We start from the raw sequence: 17,903 nt of genomic DNA on the forward strand, positions 1-17,903 counted from the left end.
TAAATACTCTATGTGTCACTGAACATCTCTCTGTGGCAACATCCTGTACTAACTTCTTATATTTGCATTTGTGAATCTCCTAACATCCTTGTACTGCTGAAACCTGATAATGAGGAAACTATGTTAACGTTTAGCACTGATAAGACAGACACCTGCAGCCTAGATTACAAATGTACAGACACCACAGCCAAATTTCTGCTAGTGCCGGCAGGTCCTCTCCTACAGACAATCCTCAGCACCACAAAGGCTTCTACCCTACTAGAGACTGGCCCTCAATAAGAGCTGTCCCCGACTAATAAAAATCTTGGTCAACCAAAAGTCGTCTGTTCTTTCAAACATTCGATTGGACTAAATTTTATAAACTTATATTTTTCCATAAATAGACACACCCTATGTGTTTTAATAAAATCAACTATATGCTAGTCTGATTCTGTTTGAAGAAATTAGCCACAAATTACTCGAGAGAGCCAGAGATCAAGATACCCAGAAGAGAGGGACTTAACCTGATCATCCTCCTCCCGCGCTTCACATGTTGCGTTTGTATTTCTATTCAGTGTATATTAACGTCTTCAAATCTCAAAATCATTGTCTTGTGGTTAATCAAAATTCTATCCAAATCTACATGAAAACGATACAAACCTAAAAAATAACTTCTATTGCCAACTATGTAAAAATAGCCTACATAAAGCCAACAAATAAAAACATCAGCATGGAGGTAGAAAATATCCTGATTAAAATAAATATCCTTTGAATCACATTGGCTACCCATGGCCTGTCTGCAACGAACTTACAACATTGTATAAAATATTCTGTGCCCTCAGAGTTTCCCATGCCAGGGAGCACGGGACAGACACAGCTGGAGGCTATTTTGGGTAAGGGATAAGAGCTCATCAGGTAGACGTTTCCACTGGATCAGAGCATGACATTTAGCTTCACGATGAGTGGTTATCGAAAGGAAGAGTGATGGAATTTTTTCCAAATACATTGAGGAACTATTGTCATTCTCAATGGATGTAAAAACAGACTTTGTTTGCTTGTTGTTTGAGGTGAAGAAAACATTACTTTGACAAGCTCCACAGCTCTTTAGTGGTGGTGCATTACGCCAATCAGAAATACTATCAGATCCCCAAATGGGCACATTTATAGGCTAGGTAGCCGATAGGCCTACTTCTATGCATAATCATCACAAAAAAAAACTAAAAAATGGAATAAACCAAAACTTGTTTCTCACAAGTGTAGCATAGGTTGTGTGCTCTGCAAACAACGTGTCCACTCCTACAATGAGAACAGTAAAAGACTGGAATAAAAATATATTGAAATCATTAACAGAAATTACCATAACTAAACAAATGTTGTAGATTAGAAATGATAGGTATTAACGGTAAAAGTAGGCTACTACTGGTGATATACCGTATGAAATGGGGAATTGATAGACACTAACAATCAAGGCAAACAATCCACACAATTAAGTTTTGAAACAATGAATGTGCACAAATTTGCGGGAGCGCGCGCATTGGAGAGAGACTTGCATTGTGAATTTTTGCCACACCCCTTCTTGGACTGTGTCATCCACGCAGCCGCCGAATGGATTAGTCTCAGCCTCCTCAATGAATTAGTTCACTGAGATGGGCACAAATCAGACAGGTGTCTCGTGTGCCATACATTTTTTTTATATATATTTGCTACTGCTCGACAAAAAAAAGGTTGGACGACAAACAGCCTAACAATCGACCAGTCGACTAATTGGGGTCAGCCCTAATCTCAATTATTACAGTGAACTATTGCACATATCATTCCCTCTCTGTCTCTATTCCTCTTCTTGATTTAACTACAAACAATAATCAAATCGAATTGTATTTGTCACATGCGCCGAATACAACAGTGAAATGCTGTATATTTAAGAAATGATTTACTAAATAAACGAAAGTAAAAAAAATGTAATCAAAAAGTAACACAATAAAAGTACATAACAATAACGAGGCTATATACAGAGGGTACCGGTACCGAGTCAATGTGCGGGGTTACAGGTTAGTTGAGGTAATTTGTAAAGTGACTATTCATAGATAATAAACAGCGAGTAGCAGCAGTATAAATCCAAAAGGGGGGGGGTCAGTCAATGTAAATAGTCCGGGTGGCCATTTGATTAATTGTTCAGCAGTTTAATGGCTTGGGGGCAGAATCCCTCTCTCCACTGGGATTCTCTGCCTCTAACCCTATTACAGGGGCTGAGTCACTGGCTTACTGATGCTCTTCCATGCCGTCCCTAGGAGGGGTGCGTCACTTGAGTGGGTTGAGTCACTGACGTGATCTTCCTGTCCGGGTTGGCGCCCCCACTTGGGTTGTGCCGTGGCGGAGATCTTTGTGGGCTATACTCAGCCTTGTCTCAGGATGGTAAGTTGGTGGTTGAAGATATCCCTCTAGTGGTGTGGGAGCTGTGCTCTGGCAAAGTGGGTGGGGTTATATCCTGCCTGTTTGGCCCTGTCAGGGGGTATCGTCGGACGGAGCCACACTGTCTCCCGACCCCTCCTGTTTCAGCATCCAGTATTTATGCTGCAGTAGTTTATGTGTTGGGGGGCTAGGGTCAGTCTGTTATATCTGGAGTATTTCTACTGTCTTATCCGGTGTCCTGTGTGAATTTAAGTATGCTCTCTCTAATTCTCTCTCGCTTTCTCTCTTTTTCTCTCTTTCTTTCTTTCTCTCTTTCTTTCTTTCTCTCTCTCGGAGGACCTGAGCCCTAGGACCATGCCTCAGGACCACCTGGCCTGATGACTCCTTGCTGTCCCCAGTCCACCTGGTCATGCTGCTGCTCCAGTTTCAACTGTTTTGCTTGCGGCTATGGAACCCTGACCTGTTCACCGGACGTGCTACCTGTTCCAGACCTGCTGTTTTCAACTCTCCAGAGACAGCAGGAGTGGTAGAGATACTCTGAATGATTGGCTATGAAAAGCCAACTGACATTTACTCCTGATGTGCTGACCTGTTGCACCCTCGACAATCACTGTGATTATTATTATTTGACCCTGCAGGTCATCTATGAACATTTGAACATCTTGGCCATGTTCTGTTATAATCTCCACCCGGCACAGCCAGAAGAGGACTGGCCACCCCTCATAGCCTGGTTCTAGGTTTCTTCCTAGGTTCTGGCCTTTCTATGGAGTTTTTCCTAGCCGCCGTGCCTCTACACCTGCATTGCTTGCTGTTTGGGGTTTTAGTCTGGGTTTCTGTACAGCCCTTTGTGACATCAGCTGATGTAATAAGGGCTTTATAAATACATTTGATTGAAATTTGATTGTTAAGGAGCCTTTTGGACCTAGACTTTGCGCTCCGGTACCACTTGCCGTGCGGTAGCAGAGAGAACAGTCTATGACTAGGGTGACTGGAGTCTTTGACAATGTTTTGGGCCTTCCTTTGACACCGCCTGGTATAGAGGTCCTGGATGGCAGGGAGCTTGGCCCCGGTGATCAGTCTGTCTCTTTCCTCTGCGGTTAGTCACTCCAGTTTAGAAGAGATCTGTGGAGCTCAACTCATTTAGTTCTGTACTAACTAGAAGCTTTGATGGTTTCACAGCAGAAGGATGTGTTTGTCTAATACACAGAGAGAGGGGATGGATGAGTCTCTGTGTCAGAGTAACTGGGATCCATGCAGATCAAAGGTAATTTCTCTACACTATTGATCAACAACCAATGTGTTTCACTTTGATATGATTAACAAATTGGCACAAACTTGCCAACTCTTTCCATTTGTTGGACGCCTATAGTGGTTAAGCAGTGTAAGCCTGATCAGCACCCCTGTGCCCAGAGAGACTCCCAGAGCTGTGGTCAGGCAGGGAGAGTGGCAGCAATATCTCTAGGTAGCAATTGTAGGCAGACAACAGGGCAGACAAGAGGGCAGACAACAGGGCATGCAGAGGGACAAAAAGAGCTGTAGGAGAGTGGGAGAGGGTCCATCCATCTACAAATATTACAATAATCTTCCCCCTTAATAACTAATCCAAGTCAGCCCCGTTTTCATGATTTCTGGTAGATCATGAAAATAAAACAGGAAATATTGTTAACAATATATCCTCTATAGAGGATAACCTGCTGATTACAACCATCTAGATGATCGTCTAACGAGTGATGTTAACAATATATCCTCTATAGAGGATAACCTGCTGATTACAACCATCTAGATGATCGTCTAACGAGTGATGTAAACAATATATCCTCTATAGAGGATAACCTGCTGATTACAACCATCTAGATGATCGTCCAACGAGTGATGTTAACAATATATCCTCTATAGAGGATAACCTGCTGATTACAACCATCTAGATGATCGTCCAACGAGTGATGTTAACAATATATCCTCTATAGAGGATAACCTGCTGATTACAACCATCTAGATGATCGTCTAACGAGTGATGTAAACAATATATCCTCTATAGAGGATAACCTGCTGATTACAACCATCTAGATGATCGTCCAACGAGTGATGTTAACAATATATCCTCTATAGAGGATAACCTGCTGATTACAACCATCTAGATGATCGTCCAACGAGTGATGTTAACAATATATCCTCTATAGAGGATAACCTGCTGATTACAACCATCTAGATGATCGTCTAACGAGTGATGTTAACAATATATCCTCTATAGAGGATAACCTGCTGATTACAACCATCTAGATGATCGTCTAACGAGTGATGTTAACAATATATCCTCTATAGAGGATAACCTGCTGATTACAACCATCTAGATGATCGTCTAACGAGTGATGTTAACAATATATCTTCTATAGAGGATAACCTGCTGATTACAACCATCTAGATGATCGTCCAACGAGTGATGTAAACAATATTTCCAGTTTCTGTGTTTTTGGAGTTACAACAATTTACCCATAAGCAATATGAGTGATTAATTGCAACTTGTCACAAGAACATGGCTTTTAGTGCAAATGCAGTTTATAAGGTGATCGTTTAAAAGAATACAAGTAATATGATTACTATTTTGGCATGTTTCATATGGGGGTGTGGCCAAAACGGAAAGAGAAACGCAACACCTATTTGTCAATCACTCATATTGATATCACGTTGAAACCAATAGAATGAGAGAGGGGAGTCGAGTTACACGTCCTGTCTAAAACAAAACACAGAATCTGAGAATAATATGTATATCACTGGTTAGAGGAAAATTTGTAGAAGACAGCAAGCTACATTTTGGATTGTTGCATTTTGTTTCAAGTGGGTCACCAACACGGAAAGATAAACGCAAAACTATTTTGTTAAATCACTCATTGATATAAATTTGAAATCAATAGAGCAGGGGCAAACGTGTGGGGTGTATACACCATTTAAACTAACACTACTCAAAGGCCACACTGAATCTGAGAATACTTTTTATATCACTGGTTAGAAGAGAATTTTCTGAAGACAGTCATCTAAATTCTAGAATGTCGGATGGAAGTTTTGTGAGGCTGTCAAAATGGGGAAGGAAACAAATCAGATGCTTTGTTATTTAACTTCAACGAATCACGACCCACCATATATCAACAGTGACAAGGGTTGGCTGTTATTTGAGTGGTAGTTTGACTCTCAAACCATGTATAGGCGTAGTTGTGAGGCCAGCAACTTTTATACAGAGAGCTGAATTTTCCCTGCCATTTGAGTTTGAAAATGACAGTAGAAAACTGCCAGCGCATATGACAAAATCAATGGTACAAAACAAATGATATTGATCTGTGTAAAGCCATCGTTTTTATGTCATTGCGATTATTATTAACGTTTATACTAACATCACTAATCTGAGGTAAAAAAAGATGTGCAATCCCCCTCCATTCGAGGTGGTCAAAACGTGACGTTGTGTAATGTAGTAACACATACGGTCCACGTACAGGAAATTAGTGCAATGTAAAATAATCTAATATGTAAACATAAATCAACATTTAAATGTGGGCTTACATTTTACACATATACTTCCCGATCGTTTTTAACCATTTACAGAGAATTAAAAAAAGATCTTATGCACAATTTAAGCGTGCGCTCTAGAAAGAACTCCCCGTCTCCCTGCCTACTTATTATAACCTGTCAAGCCATAGTATTGATATTATTCTATTCATTGTTATTTCAGACCACATCTGAATTATACAACATGCTTTCACTTGTGATCAATTATGAAAGACAGTATAAATATTACAGCTCTTTGGGCTGGGTTACAGTGTCTCTGCTTGACAGAATGAAAGAAAATAGAAGAGGATCACCACTCACTAGAAAATAGAATAATGAGGATGAAAGCTATTCACCAAGTAAGTGCCAGAAATATGCACTATTCAGAAACTCATTTGCATAGAAGGGACAGTACCCAATAGTCAAACAGCGATTAGTTACTAAGAAAAATATGTTCTACTGTATATTGAGAGAAAGGTTGAGTGTGTGTGTGTGTGCTTGTATATAGTGCATGCCTGTGTGTTACCTATATTTAAGTATAGTAAGGTAGAGATGACATGGGGGTCTTACCAAAGGTGGTGCCAGACTCGGGTCGGGACACGGAGGAGACGATGACGAATCCAAAGCCCTCGTTCTCCCCGCGGTGGATCTCCACGTCGTAGGGCTGCAGGGTGGTGTTGACCACAGCACTGCCTGAGCCTCCGCCGCCCCCGCTGCCGATGCCGCTGGTGGAGCCGCTGCCGGAGCCGCTGCCAGAGCTGACCGTGTTGAGGGAGTTCTGACTGCCCTGGGGGGTCCGCTTCCCCTCAGTCAAGGAGGGGGCCTGGGTGCTGCTGTGGTGTGACGAGGCTGGGGACGGGGGCACCTCGCCCTCCCCTTTAGACACTGTGTAAGAAGAGGAGAGAAAAGATATTAACGGTGCCAGACTGACAAGAGGCAAACTATTACCAACACTTCACAGCAACAGCACACAGCTCATAACACCAAATGAAACACAAAATGAAAGGTTTTCCTAATCAACATGGACAACGCTGCTTCTCTCTACCCACTAATGATCACACCGATAGAAGGAAGAAGGTCAACAGGGAGCATGCTGCTCTAACGGTCACGCTTTGATCTATTCCTCCCCAAAACATCTATAGATATGGCTTCCGGATTGCATCACAACAGAATGTTCCCATCTTAATTCCTGGCATTGAAGCAGTGCTTCATACTGGGCATCGCCCCTCTGACAGACCACCGTGCCCTCTGTCTGGGCACTCTCATCAATGGCTGGTAGACAAGCTAGTGTGTGGAGGGCGCGGGGAAAGGTTGGAACCCTCTTCATCACGTTTATGGACCTTTATTCATCCTGCTGAAGGGCAGGCTGGGAGCGATGAGCGCCTCTGACAAACATTTTCCCACACACCCATGGACTGTTGAAGAGCAGCGGGGATGAACCTCCAAATATCAGCCCTGTCCTCGGGCCCTTCCCCGTTCTGATGAAGACAAACGGAGCCAGGAGCAGTGAATGGCCTCAATGTTACAGCACAGACTGCTGTTGATGGTACTACTGCACAGACTGCTGCTAATCATTTGATGTACACAACATGCCTACCACTTAGAAGATGCAAAATATTTTTTACTGTGAAACAAACAAGAAATAAGACAAAAAAACTGAAAACTTGAACACGCAAAACTATTCCCCTCCCAAAGTCAATACTCTGTAGAGCCACCTTTTGCAGAAATTACAGTTGTATGTCTCTATAAGCTTGGCACATCTAGCCACTGGGATTTTTGCCAATTCTTCAAGGCAAAACTGCTCCAGCTGGTGTACTGCAGTCTTTAACCTCTTGATAATATAGGGGGTGCTATTTCGACTTAGTGACAATTGGTCTCCAAATTAAACTGCCTCGTACTCAATTCTTGCTTGTACAATATGCATATTATTATTACTATTGGATAGAAAACAATCTCTAGTTTCTAAAACCGTTTGAATTATGTCTGTGGGTGAACCAGAACTCTTTCTGCAGCGAAATCCATGACAGGAACTGCGAAGGTCTGAAAATTAGGCTCTGTTCTCAGATCAGTTTAAAGCTCTGTATGTATCCTATGGGTCGACATGAACTGCACCCGCCTTCCCCTGGATGTCAGTAACCAATGAGAAGTGGAATGGAGTTCCTACGTAGCTCTCAGAGTTTATAAAAGGCCAAGGAACGAGGGGACCTCTCTTTTCGACGTTCGTCATGGCGCAAAGCAGGACCTCAGGATGGCATTTTGAAATGCTCAGTTATCGACCTTAGATATATCCGTCTGTAATTTAATTCGATATAGGTGTTAGAAACATCATAACGAAGTTATTTTAAACCGAGTTATATCAGTTTATGCGAGTATATTGCTATTTTCGGAATTTCCTTAGTATTGCGTTTTGAGGATTTGGGCATGCTGTGGCCACATAGCTATTGTTAGCCGCTAATTCCGAAGTTGAAGACTACGTTTTACAACCAAGCAACGATTCTTTTGGACAACGGACCACTTGCCCAAGATTCTGATGGAAGCTCGTCCAAAAGTAAGAGCTATTTATGATGTTTTTCCGTATTTATGTGGAAAAATGTAAACGGATTTGTCCGCCATTATTGCGGCACTAGTCTGGCTGTAACGCACACTGTATGTCTAGTAACGTTAATTTAAAAAATCTAACTCAGCGGTTGCATTAATAACTAATGCATCTTTCATTTGATGTCCAACCTGTATTTTTTAGTCAAGTTTACGATTATTTATTGATTAGATTAGGTGCCTTTCCAAGATGGCGCCGGCCAGAATGCATGACCTGTTGCCACTGATCACATTGTATAACCACGATTTGTGCTGCTAAATATTCACATTTTCGAACAAAACCTATATGGATTGTGTAATATGATGTTACAGGACTGTCATCTGAAGAATTCTGAGAAGGTTAGTGAAAAATTAATTTATTTTGGTGGTGAATACGTTATCGCTGTGTTTGGCTGGAATCAATGCTGTTGTCTGGTTTGCTATTGTGGTAAGCTAATATAACGATATATTGTGTTTTTACTGTAAAACACTTAGAAAATCTGAAATATTGTCTTGATTCACAAGATCTGTGTCTTTCAATTGCTGTACGCTGTGTATTTTTAAGAAATGTTTTATGATGAGTAATTAGCTAATACACGATGGTCTCTGTAGTTATTCTAGTCATTTTAGTGAGAGTTGTGATGGGGGCTGCAATTGTAAACTATGATTTATACCTGAAATATGCACATTTTTCTAACAAAACATATGCTATACAATAAATATGTTATCAGACTGTCATCTGATGAAGTTTTTTCTCGGTTAGTGGCTATTTATATCTTTATTTGGTCGAATTGGTGATAGCTACTGGTGGAGTGAAAAAATAGTGGAGTAAGAAAAATGGTGTCTTTTGCTAACGTGGTTAGCTAATAGTAATACATATTGTGTCTTCCCTGTAAAACATTTTAAAAATCATAAATGGTGGCTAGATTCACAAGAAGTGTATCTTTCATCTGGTGTCTTGGACTTGTGATTTAATGATATTTAGATGCTAGTATTTACTTGTGACGCTATGCTAGGCTATGCTAGTCAGCTTTTTTACTGGTGGGGGTGCTCCCGGATCCGGGTTTGGGAGGAACTAGAAGTTAAGTCATACCACAGATTCTCAATTGGATTGAGGTCTGGGCTTTGACTAGGCCATTCCAAGACATGTAAATGTTTCCCCTTAAACCACTCGAGTGTTGCTTTAGCAGTATGCTTAGGGTCATTGTCCTGCTGGAAGGTGAACCTCCATCCCAGTCTCAAATCTCTGGAAGATTGAAACAGGTTTCCCTCAAGAATGTCCCTGTATTTAGCGCCATCCACCATTCCTTCAATTCTGACAATGCTGCCACCACCATGTTTCACTGTGGGGATGTTGTTCTTGGGGTGATGAGATGTTGGGTTTGCGCCAGACATAGCGTTTTCCACCAAACGTGTTTGATTATTTTTTTCTATAAGCAATGGCTTTTTTCTGGCCACTCTTCCGTAAAGCCCAGTTCTGTGGAGTGTACGGCTTAAAGTGGTTCTATGGACAGATACTCCAATCTTCGCTGTGGAGCTTTGCAGCTCCTTCAGGGTTATCTTTGGTCTCTTTGTTGCCTCTGATTAATGCCCTCCTTGCTGGGCCGTGAGTTTTGGTGGGCGGCCCTCTCTTGGCAGGTTTGTTGTGGTGCCATATTTTTAAATGTTTTAAATAATGGATTTAATGGTGCTCCGTGGGATGTTCAAAGTTTCAGATATTTTTTTATAACCCAACCCTGATCTGTACTTTTCCACAACTTTGTCCCTGACCTGTTTGGAGACCTCCTTGGTCTTCATGGTGCTGCTTGTTTGGTGGTGCCCCATTGCTTAGTGGTGTTGCAGACTCTGGGGCCTTTCAGAACAGGTGCATGTATACTGAGATCATGTGACAGATCATGTGACACTTAAATAAAGTCCACCTGTGTGCAATCTAACTAATTATGTGACTTCTGAAGGTAATTGGTTGCACCAGATCTTATTTAGGGGCTTCATAGCAAAGGGGCTTTTCCGTTTTTAAATTTTTAAATACGTTTTTTTTTTTCATTTCCCCAATTTGGACTATTTTGAGTATGTCCATTACATGAAATCCATATAAAATCTATTTCAATTACAGGTTGTAATGCAACAAAATAGGAAAAATGCCAAGGGGGATGAATACTTTTGCAAGGCACTGTACTACTGCACAGGCTGCTGTTGATGGTACTACTGGACAGACTGCTGCTGCTGGTCCTACTGGACAGACTGCTGCTACTACTGGACAGACTGTTGCTGATGGTACTACTGGACAGACTGTTGCTGATGGTACTACTGCACAGACTGCTGCTGATGGTACTACTGCACAGACTGCTGCTGATGGTACTACTGCACAGACTGCTGCTGATGGTACTACTACACAGACTGCTGCTGATGGTACTACTGCACAGACTGCTGCTGATGGTACTACTGCACAGACTGCTGCTGATGGTACTACTGCACAGAATGCTGCTGATGGTAGTACTGCACAGAATGCTGCTGATGGTAGTACTGCACAGACTGCTGCTGATGGTAGTACTACACAGAATGCTGCTGATGGTAGTACTGCACAGAATGCTGCTGATGGTAGTACTGCACAGAATGCTGCTGATGGTAGTACTGCACAGAATGCTGCTGATGGTAGTACTGGACAGACTGCTGTTGATGGTACTACTGGACAGACTGCTGTTGATGGTACTACTGGACAGACTGCTGTTGATGGTACTACTGGACAGACTGCTGTTGATGGAACTACTGGACAGACTGCTGTTGATGGTACTACTGGACAGACTGCTGTTGATTGTACTACTGGACAGACTGCTGCTTATCTTCTGTTTGTGCTATACTTGAAATGGGATCATTCTGAGAAAGATTATCGTATTATGTTCTTCGTAGGATACGATTATTATTATTAAGCATTGTGCGCAGAACATAGAATTACTAGCAAAATTACTGCCAGAAAAAGTATCAAATTACTCTGAGCCAACACCATTACCACAGAAGTTCACACAATCCACTCCTGATACTCATATCATGTAGCTGTTCTTTGAAGGTTTTCATTGTAAATCACACTGGAAAACAGTGTCCATGTCCAACTAGCTGTGTTTACCTCCGTAACCGGTCTTGCGTCGCACGGTGAGGTTGACGTGACCCTGCTTGGCGGCCTGCTGCATCAGCTGTACCACCAGCTGGTGAGACTTGCCCATCACTGCCGTACCGTCCACACAGATGAGCTCATCCCCTGAACGCAGGCGTCCATCCTCATCCGCCGCCCCATACTTCACTATGTGCCCTATGTAGATCTGGGGAGAGAAGAAGATGGGAGGGTAGGGGAGAAAAGGCGAGGACAGAAGAGGGGGATGATAGGAGAGGTTGTTGGTCAATCAACAGTAGACGGTAAAAAACATAAAGGTGAGATATTGACAGGTAAGATTATTTTTTTCCAGCAGCACTAACATAACTCAGACTACTTCTGGCCCAGCTAGAAAGCTAGCTAGTAAGTCTTCCTCCTCTTTCTCCGCTTGGCTGTGATGGGGTCAACTTGGGGTCATGATAGGGGCTGCACCAAATGTTTGATGTATTATAATAATTGATTATGCTTATGTTGTATTAATAGAAGGGGAAGGGCTATAAGACCCCTCCCCACTACATTTATAGGGTCCTAGACTACAGATAAACAATATATATATTCATTATAAGGTTTAATATTGTTCCACTATTCTTTTCTAGTCTTTGCCTCTTATAAAGAAACGGTCTGAGAGATGTGTGTTATTGCAGTCAAAACAGAAAGCGCCTCAAGGCTAAAAGAGATTCATAGACACAGAACCCTGCAGGGGAGTGAACGAGATAAGAGACTAGTCAGACATACCACTATAAAGCAACTTGGTGAGTGGAAAATTACTGCTGAGCCCTTAGAAAACACTGGAACTATTGTATCTCTCTTGCAAGTTTGTAAAACTGTGTATGCATGGGCTTGGTCTTATGACTAGAAGGTAGTAACGTAGGCAGTTACATCACTAGGGGTTGACTGCAAGCATATTAAAAGCACCTTGGACTTTCCCTATTTTGCAGAACTCAGGAGAGACATCGGTTGTATGTGTGATGTTTGATCTTTGACTTCTGTCTACAGCTGTATTTTGATTTTAAAAAATTATGATTTATAAGTGCACATTGAGTGTTCCGTATCTGTGCAGTAGCCCAGAAAAGTGGAACCAACAGCTGCACAACCGGTCTAAATCTCTTGTGTGTCCTTATTTTCCTTCTCCAAAAGAGGTAAGACCAGCTTACGAGAACCAACTTGGCCTCTTTAAAAGAAAAGAAAATTGGTCTGAGATATATTTTTCTCTCTGAGGCTGCAGCAAGGAGATGAAAAACAGAGGAGCTAAGACCACCACCACACTCAGACCAACACTGCTGCTGAAGTTGATTCAGCTGGCTCCAACAGAGGAGCTAAGACCACCACCACACACAGACCCACACTGCTGCTGAAGTTGATTCAGCTGGCTCCAACAGAGGAGCTAAGACTACCACCACACACAGACCAACACTGCTGCTGAAGTTGATTCAGCTGGCTCCAACAGAGGAGCCAAGACCACCACCACACACAGACCAACACTGCTGCTGAAGTTGATTCAGCTGGCTCCAACAGAGGAGCTAAGACTACCACCACACACAGACCAACACTGCTGCTGAAGTTGATTCAGCTGGCTCCAACAGAGGAGCCAAGACCACCACCACACACAGACCAACACTGCTGCTGAAGTTGATTCAGCTGGCTCCAACAGAGGAGCCAAGACCACCACCACACACAGACCAACACTGCTGCTGAAGTTGATTCAGCTGGCTCCAACAGAGGAGCTAAGACTACCACCACACACAGACCAACACTGCTGCTGAAGTTGATTCAGCTGGCTCCAACAGAGGAGCTAAGACTACCGCCACACACAGACCAACACTGCTGCTGAAGTTGATTCAGCTGGCTCCAACAGAGGAGCTAAGACTACCGCCACACACAGACCAACACTGCTGCTGAAGTTGATTCAGCTGGCTCCAACAGAGGAGCTAAGACTACCACCATACACAGACCAACACTGCTGCTGAAGTTGATTCAGCTGGCTCCAACAGAGGAGCTAAGACTACCACCACACACAGACCAACACTGCTGCTGAAGTTGATTCAGCTGGCTCCAACAGAGGAGCTAAGACTACCGCCACACACAGACCAACACTGCTGCTGAAGTTGATTCAGCTGGCTCCAACAGAGGAGCTAAGACTACCGCCATACACAGACCAACACTGCTGCTGAAGTTGATTCAGCTGGCTCCAACAGAGGAGCTAAGACTACCGCCACACACAGACCAACACTGCTGCTGAAGTTGATTCAGCTGGCTCCAACAGAGGCATTTATAACCATCAAATTGGAATGTAAAATATGGCAGTCAAAGATGGTAAATATATTTTTTAAAATATGCTAAATATATGTGCTAATAAATGGAGAACTCGCATAATAAGTGTTCAATCCAAGATTAATAACTTATACTTAAAATAAAACCTATTGACACTGTGTATAGACACAGTTGAAGTCAGAAGTTTACATACACCTTAGCCAAATACATTTAAACTCAGTTTTTCACAATTCCTGACATTTAATCCTTGTTAAAATATTCTGTCTTAGGTCAGTTTGGATCCCCACTTCATTTTAAGAATGTGAAATGTCAGAATAATAGTAGAGAGAATGATTTGTTTCAGCTTTTATTTCTTTCATCACATTCCCAGTGGGTCAGAAGTTTACATACACTCAATTAGTATTTGGTAGCATTGCCTTTAAATTATTTAACTTGGGTCAAACATTTCGGGTAGCCTTCCACAAGCTTCCCAGAATAAGTTGGGTGAATTTTGGCCCATTCCTCCTGACAGGGCTGGTGTAACTGAGTCAGGTTTGTAGGCCTCCTTGCTCGCACACGCTTTTTCAGTTCTGCCCACACATTTTCTATAGGATTTAAGTCAGGGCTTTGTGATGGCCACTCCAATACCTTGACTTTGTTGTCCTTAAGCCATTTTGCCACAACTTTGGAAGTATGCTTGGGGTCATTGTCCATTTGGAAGACCCATTTGCGACCAAGCTTTAACTCCCTGAATGATGTCTTGAGATGTTGCTTCAATATATCCACATATTTGTCCTGTCTCATGATGCCATCTATTTTGTGAAGTGCACCAGTCCCTCCTGCAGAAAAGCACCCCCACAACATGATGCTGCCACCCCCGTGCTTCACGGTTGGGATGGTGTTCTTCGGTTTGTAAGCCTCCCCCTTTCTCCTCCAAACATAACGATGGTCATTATGGCCAAACAGGAATATTTTTGTTTCATCAGACCAGAGGACATTTCTCCAAAAAGTATGATCTTTGTCCCCATGTGCAGTTGCAAACCGTAGTCTGGCTTTTTTATGGTGGTTTTGGAGCAGTGGCTTCTTCCTTGCTGAGTGGCTTTTCAGGTTATGTCGATATAGGACTCGTTTTACTGTGGACATAGATACTTTTGTACCTGTTTCCTCCAGCATCTTCACAAGGACTTTGCTGTTGTTCTGGGATTGAGTTGCACTTTTTGCACCAAAGTACATTAATCTCCAGGAGACAGAACGTGTCTCCTTCCTGAGCGGTATGATGGCTGCGTGGTCCCATGGTGTTTATACTTGCATACTATTGTTTGTACAGATGAACGTGGTACCTTCAGGCGTTTGGAAATTGCTCCAAGGATGAACCAGACTTGTGGAGGTCTACAATTTTTTTTCTGATGTCTTGGCTGATTTATTTATATTTTCCCATGATGTTAAGCAAAGAGGCACTGAGTTTGAAGGTAGGCCTTGAAATACATCCACAGGTACACCTCCAATTGACTCAAATGATGTCAATTAGCCTATCAGAATCTTCTAAAGCCATGACATAATTTTCTGGAATTTTCCAAGCTGTTAAAAGGCACAGTCAACGTAGTGTATGTAAACTTCTGAACCACTGGAATTGTGATACAGTGAATTATAAGTGAAATAATCTGTATGTAAACAATTGTTTGAAAAATTACAAAGTAGATGTCCTAACCGACTTGCCAAAACTATAGTTTGTTAACAAGAAATTTGTAGAGTGGTTGAAAAACAAGTTGAATGACTCCAACCTAAGTGTATGTAAACTTCCGACTTCAACTGTAGATGTATACTGAGCAGTGATGTTGGTGTATGGTTGAATCCTCCAACTCACCGGTTCTCCTGGCTCGTTCCCTCCCAGGATCCTGAACCCGTAGCCCGTGTCCTTTCTCCACAGGAAGATGTCCTGTTCCTGGAAGTCAGGCACTGCAACCAGAGAACCATCCATCAGCATCGATCACTACATCCTGGATCATTAGACCAGACCCCACACAGTGTATTCCCTCCCCCTGTTCCTCTCAGAGGAGAGTGGCGGCAGAGGGCTGGAGGAGATGGAGGGGGAATCTGAAGATATCATGGCCTTAATGAGCACACAGCACACCTGCGGTTCCTTGTGAATCAGGTCAGTGGTCCATGCCTCTCAGGCTCTTACTGTAGCCTCTACACCACTGCCTCATTCTGCCTCTTCCTCCATAGCCAGCTAATACTGAGTAAAAACATTACCCTGCGGAATGTGTAAATATCTAAAAACGTTCTATCAAAAGAAAATAGATATATTCCAGGATACTCCCAAAATAATTTTATACACCATTCAAAGCAAGAGTGGAGAGGGCCAAGAGAATCCCCTAAGTACCTACTTTATCAAAGTTTCATCATTAGTATTTCTTTGAATCCTTTCTATCCTTTCAGATGTCTTTGAAGACAAAATCCTTCTTTACTTTGTCTTGTCAACCTAGGTAGGTAGCTAGGTGACAGGGAACTGGACTGGGAGCAACCCTCACCAGTCTCTCCATAGCAGTGCTGCTCCTCAGGCTCAGACAGGAACCCCTGGCTGGCTGGAGGAGATCTGACCATGGTGAAGGGGGTGCCTGGTACTGGAGCTGTCAGAGGCACCATGCTGCTATGTAGTGGTGCACTGCAGCGACTGACAGCTTATTGTTCATGTAGCACTCGAGGTGGGCAGACCACCCGGGAACAGGGTTCAAGCAACAGCCTGGAGGTGTGTGTGTGTGTGTGTGTGTGTGTGTGTGTGTGTGTGTGTGTGTGTGTGTGTGTGTGTGTGTGTGTGTGTGTGTGTGTGTCTGTCTGTGTGTGTGTCCATGCGTTCAGCCCCCCAAGGGGTACACCATGTTACGGTACAGACCTCAACAGCTAAAGCCACTAAGAGCCAGCAGGGGGAGGGAGGAGGGAAAGAGACCAGCTTGGCTGCAATCTGTTCCTGAGTCAACAGACAAGCTCACAGTCTTAAGCTAGCTAGCTCTCTTCCGACCCACTGGGACTCTGAGTAGGGCTGAGATGGGCAGGTCACAGGCTAACTGTCTCAATCTTCTTGTTCATAAGGGCAGGCACTGGGCAGCTTAACAGGTCAATACAGCAGCTCAACTTCGAAACAACTGTATAGAAACAGATCCATACTAAAGGTTAGTCATTATACCCTAGCTCAGACTGACCATGGTGAACAAGCAGATTAACTTCAGATCAGGAAAAGGAGATGGCGGGGGGGGGGGTCTACTGACTGAGCAAATACTCCAGAGCAGCGTATTTACACCTGGTAATACAACTCTGTCTCTCTATACTGCCTACAAATCTCCCCCTGTGCTTAATAAAGCTGATCTTTAGTTCCTTGTTCCTTTAGAATTCTACACCCATCCTCTCTCACCTGAGGATGGAGCCAACTCTGGCAGTACCGATACCCAGCTCCTCTCCCTTTAAGGCCTCTAAATAACGAAAGACCTTGATGAAAGCAGGAGCACCAGAGAAATGATTAGGCGTGGAAACCTCTGGACCCTGGAAGCCTCCACTCCTCGGAGGGCGACTGACAGGGGCTGAGTAATATTCCTGTTAATTGAGGAGGTTGGCACTCGTTAGCCTCACCAGATTACCAGGAAATATGAGAGCCACTGTCCTCTACCACCAACGCCAATTCTATGCACATTTGTCTGCAGCTGTGTTCTAAAAGAGCACTGTAGCATGGAAGCGTGATAATGTAGTGGCTATAGGGAGTGTAATTGAGCCGAGGTGCCAAGCAGGCAGCATGGACAGAGAGACTGTGTCAGTGTGTAGGTAGACTTCTCTCTTCAGTGTTCCAGGGAGAGAAACACACTCTATAGTCAAGGTTTAGTAGATCAGGAGAGTGGTTAGCCGGTTAGCACCAACTCTCCTTAGACTGTTGTTATTGCTCGCACTACCATGTTTCTACCCAACAGCCACAATGCTCTGCAAACAGTCCACATCCCTAACCCACCAAGATAACGCCCAC

The 17,903-nt window shown here is 43.1% G+C and overlaps 1 protein-coding gene across 2 annotated transcripts in view; it reads right to left on the minus strand.

The window, feature by feature from the left end:
• LOC120059966 (membrane-associated guanylate kinase, WW and PDZ domain-containing protein 1-like) overlaps nucleotides 1-17,903 on the minus strand; it is a 167,822-nt gene that overhangs the window by 12,447 nt on the left and 137,472 nt on the right. For both annotated transcript variants that reach the window (XM_039009053.1, XM_039009047.1), the window contains exons 15-17: nucleotides 15,759-15,850; nucleotides 11,621-11,813; nucleotides 6,496-6,810 (exon numbers count right to left, since the gene is read on the minus strand). In XM_039009053.1, coding sequence (XP_038864981.1) covers nucleotides 6,496-6,810; nucleotides 11,621-11,813; nucleotides 15,759-15,850 — 600 coding nt within the window. The remainder of the gene's footprint in view (nucleotides 1-6,495; nucleotides 6,811-11,620; nucleotides 11,814-15,758; nucleotides 15,851-17,903) is intronic.

The sequence above is a fragment of the Salvelinus namaycush genome, chromosome 2 (genome assembly GCF_016432855.1).
Source record: "Salvelinus namaycush isolate Seneca chromosome 2, SaNama_1.0, whole genome shotgun sequence".
Classification (NCBI taxonomy): Eukaryota; Metazoa; Chordata; class Actinopteri; order Salmoniformes; family Salmonidae; genus Salvelinus; species Salvelinus namaycush.